This window comes from Guillardia theta (assembly GCF_000315625.1).
Source record: "Guillardia theta CCMP2712 unplaced genomic scaffold GUITHscaffold_76, whole genome shotgun sequence".
Lineage (NCBI taxonomy): Eukaryota > Cryptophyceae > Pyrenomonadales > Geminigeraceae > Guillardia > Guillardia theta.
This window is the reverse complement of record NW_005434598.1, coordinates 227,187-231,474: the sequence shown is the minus strand read 5'-3', so window position 1 is coordinate 231,474 and position 4,288 is coordinate 227,187. Positions and strand designations below refer to the sequence as shown.

Below are 4,288 nucleotides of genomic sequence, written 5' to 3'. Positions count from 1 at the left end.
AGTCTCTGATGTGATCATCGTAGAATTAGTCGATTCTCTTGTATTACTGGAATTGATGTTTATCCGAGAGTTCTTTCCTGACTACTTCGATTTTTTGAATTAGTTCAAGTCAGCTGTCATCCATGTTAGTTAGTTTATTCCTTACTGCTATTATCGTTATTTGTGGATGGTTCGTAGTCGTTACATTTCCCTGTAGCTCCTTTCTGTCTCGGGCTCACCAAACTTGGTCTTTCGACATTTTTCTTCCTTTCATGGAGATGTTATTTGATCAGGTTGGCAAGAGGAATGGGAAGGGGTGAGTCAAGAGAGTGGGCCCCAAAAAGAGGAGCAGATATGTCCATGGAAACTGTCATGGAGATGCCTTAGGAGAGGGAGAGGGAGAGGGAGAGGGAGAGGGGCAGGGAGGAGGAGAGGGGTCATGGGGAGGAAGTGTAACCAGGATCATGGCACATTGACCCGACATATTCAATGCGGGCCTGCCTCATTGAATCACTATTCTTCAGAAGAGGACAGCAATTGCATTACTACTTTAGCCTTTCCAAGTGAACTGAATACCCGGAGAGATCAACGGACATCAGGAGCAGGAGGAGCAGGAGCAGGAGCAGGAGCAGGAGCAGGAGCAGGAGCAGGAGCAGGAGCAGGAGCAGGAGCAAGGGAAGTAGAAGCAGAGGGAGCACAAGAGGGAGCACGAGATCAAGGAATAATCTGCAAGATCAAGAGGGTCAACATTTTCATCAGGAGCCAAGTTAAGAAACCAGATTGAAAGTAGAGGCTGGAAGAGGAGGTGGAGGGAGGGATCAGATGCGGCTTCCCTTCACAGTCGTACACTGTGACAGTTTCTCCACCGGCTCTCCTCCTTCAAACCTTCACGATGCTACGCCGCACAGCACAGGATGGGTTTCTGCTCCGTTTCCTTCCTTCCCGCAGGAGATAGTCCTAGCCTTCAATGGTGTCGTGGCTGTGAATCGCATCTCTATCCTCTCCCATGAGCATTTCATACCTTCCAAGATCGAGCTCATGGCAGGCAACGTGTCATACAGGGAGGCTCCATCGCATACCAAGGCCAAGTATGCGAGAGTTGGGTACCTGAAGTTCAGCAAGGTTGGTCCAGGCGTGCAAGGAGGACAAGTGCAGAGGCTGGAGGTGGAAGCTCGATGCTGCTTCCTCAAGCTGTGCATGTCTGCTCCTCTAGGGCATCCAAAGAACCTGTGCAACCAGATTGGGATTGCAGATATTGCTGTTGAGGGAGATATTCATGTTGGGGACAGCAGCAAACTGCTTCAGGCTGGGCAGCAAGGGCTGGGATTCCAAATGCTCTTGCATGGTATTGACCTCCATGTAAGATTTCCTCAATCTTGAGAACTGGTTTCGGTCCTGTTCCCTCCCTCCCTCCCTCCCTCTACCCCCTCTCGTCTCCCTTTCTCCCTTTCCCATGCTCCCCACCTCCCTCCCTCCTTCCCTCTCCTCTCTCCTCTCCCTCCCCCTCAACCCCAACTTACTTTTCATTGAGACATGATTTGCAGGAGGACTTTCTGTCTGCGGAAGCAAAATCGGCGGGGGTGAACACGATGGCTGGGAAGTTTCTTCGGGACATTCAGCGACTAAAGAATGACAGCAAAGATAGAGAAGATTTCGAAGAGGCCATGGTGAGCGATGCGTATAAGACGATCCTGATGCGGATGAATCTAAGATGCAGGCAATGACGATGATGAGATGATAGCAGAGATGTCGATGGAGATGATGATGATGATGGTGAAATGATGATAGTGGTGGTGGTAATGTTGTTGTTGTTGTTGACAATGATGTTGTTGTGGATGATTGTGGTGGTGGTGGACATTATGATGATGATGATGATGATGATGATGATGATGATGATGATGATGATGATGATATGATGGTGATGATGATGATGATGATGATGATGATGATGATGATGATCGTGATCGTGATGGTGTGTAAGATGCTGTTGATGTTGATGTTGACGTTAGCAATAATATTGAAGATCATGATCATGATGATAACAATTATGGACATGATGGTACTGATTATGTTTCAACAGAGATTGAGTGAGCTTGAGAAGAAAGTTCGGGTGGCAGGGGAACAAATTTTGAAGCTAGAGGCGGACAAGCGGTCAGCAGTTGAAAGAGAAGGTGAGTTGTCCATTATGTTGTGTTTGCAATACACTTGCTGAATAGGTTGTCCACAGATTATCAGATAGCAAAGACGGTCAAGTCAGAAATTGACCAGCTCAATGTTATGATGGTGAGTTATCGCCCTGCAAACGAACTTTTCATGTTGACGCTCTTGTTTGTGTTTCTTTCAGGAAGCGTGTATGAAAGATGCTTTGCGGAGACCGTCGAAGGCAAGCAACGGAGAAGAGAGACAAAAGTTACAAGACAGGCTCTCGACCCTCGAGATAGAAAAGCAAAACGCGGTTGAGGTGAAAAGAGAACACATGACATTGAGATTGGCTGATACTGCAACGTGTAGCGAGAGGATTATACAGCAGCCAAGGCTATCAAGGGGGAGATCGAGAAATTGAAAGCAAGGTTGATGATGGTACGGTGACGAAGACCTTTAACGAACACAAGAACGCTATGTTCGGGCAAGACATACGTTGAGTTTCATGCTTGTCAGACTGCCGATGATTTTAAGTGTACTTTTGTCATAAAAATCACTGCATTCTTCATTTGTCATAGGGCTACCAACGCACGAGGAAAAAGAGCAGAGTATGAAAGAGGAAGAGAAGACGTAAATACTCGTGAGATGACAAGGAATTGAAACTCAAATGTTGAAAGAGCAGAACGACTCTCATGTAGAACGTGGAAGGTTCTCCAAGAAAGATTGTAAGACACGGCTCGGCTCGAGTCTGCATGTCTCAAACATCTGAATGTTTGTTTGACTGCACAAAAAAAACTTTAGAGAGCAATATGATACATCAGAGATCGGAACCTGTCAAAGATGTCCACAACGACAGCGTCAAGCTCACTTCGAAGATCGTCGGGAATCTCATTCTGATTCTCTTTTTTCGCTCGATTGATCTTTCTCGTCACCCAGAATAGTTTTTCCATCTTCATTCTCAACATCATTGCGAGAAATATAACGGCAAGATATAATACCTTCCTGTCGAGATCTTGTGACGTAGAGACCATACACTCCGACTTTATCCAATCGACTTCAATGACACTTTCAGTGAAATTGTTTCGCAGATTGTTCAAAAATTCCTTTCTCCCACCTGTTTTGCAACGTCATTCATATTTGATGCCCAAAGTTGTCACCTGGGACATGGTAGAGCTTGTAGAACAAGGAGACTACTTCAGGGATGTTGTTTGCAGACGACGAAAGATTGGGGTGTTCTTGTCGATTCTTGACAGAATACAAACACGTCGCACAGTCGAACAGGCTGAATGCATTTCTTTCCGAGCCTACACTGCAATCAGCGAATATCATTAGCGTGTACCAATCAACATGTCCCATCATACCTTTTGGGGAAAATAGCGTGTATGCAAAGATTTCTTTGCTTCTCCTCACAAACTCTCTTCAATCTCTTAACTGTTCCCTACAGCATAGTGAGAAGAAGAGGGAAAAGACCAGAGAGCTCGAAACACCTTCCATGAGTTAGGAGGGAAGTTCTTGTTGAGAATCAAATGATCCAAGTCGTCGTCTCCATCTTTTATTGTCTTTTCCACCACTGGCCAAAACTTGTCTTTGCCAATCTCATCAGACTCTAGGATGACAGGTGGAATTGAGCTCCCAAAATGTTCCTTACAAGACGTTGCATCAAGACTTGACAGCTCGTTCAAGAGAGTGTTCTTCCCCCATCCAACCATGGTGACGAACGCGTACACATGAAGGCTCTTTCCTCCTCTTCGCTCCAAACCTGATTCCTCTGTGCAAACAAGGTTCTGCCAGAACAACAGCCTGCTCCTACATCGCAAAGGATTCGCATGCTTGTATACTGTATGCTGTCCACACCGTGGAAGAGTTCCTGTGGAGCATTTCCCAGCAACAAGGTTGGTAGTCAGGCCGCCTTGACTGAAGCATGCGACCGACCGCAAGCCTACCATGAAAGAAGCAACAAGTGCTAACAACACTCGATGCGATGGCTGCATAACATGACACCTAACCGAGAAAAGTCACATGTGGGACGGGGGCACCACAGCTTTCCGAAAGAGAAACCTCGCCGCAAGACCTTAATGTCCTTTACTCGTCTCCGTCATCATCAGCTCCGTCATCATCATCTTTCCCTCCTTCTCCTTCTCCTTCTCCTTCTCCTCCTCCTCCTCCT

General features: G+C 46.4%; 2 protein-coding genes across 2 annotated transcripts; one reads left to right on the top strand and one right to left on the bottom strand.

The window, feature by feature from the left end:
- Positions 1-801: 801 nt before the first annotated feature.
- Positions 802-2,568, top strand: GUITHDRAFT_114555 (hypothetical protein; the record flags this gene model as incomplete). Its single annotated transcript, XM_005826281.1, has 6 exons — positions 802-1,324; positions 1,697-1,752; positions 2,060-2,150; positions 2,207-2,262; positions 2,324-2,440; positions 2,491-2,568. 6 exons carry the CDS (start codon positions 802-804, stop codon positions 2,566-2,568), a joined length of 921 nt encoding a protein of 306 aa, XP_005826338.1.
- A 243-nt stretch (positions 2,569-2,811) lies between these two features.
- GUITHDRAFT_114554 (hypothetical protein) lies at positions 2,812-4,112 on the bottom strand (the record flags this gene model as incomplete). The annotated part of the gene is made up of 6 exons (XM_005826280.1): positions 2,812-2,902; positions 2,953-3,071; positions 3,120-3,235; positions 3,279-3,430; positions 3,483-3,559; positions 3,609-4,112. 6 exons carry the CDS (start codon positions 4,110-4,112, stop codon positions 2,812-2,814), a joined length of 1,059 nt encoding a protein of 352 aa, XP_005826337.1.
- Between the last annotated feature and the right edge of the window lie 176 nt (positions 4,113-4,288).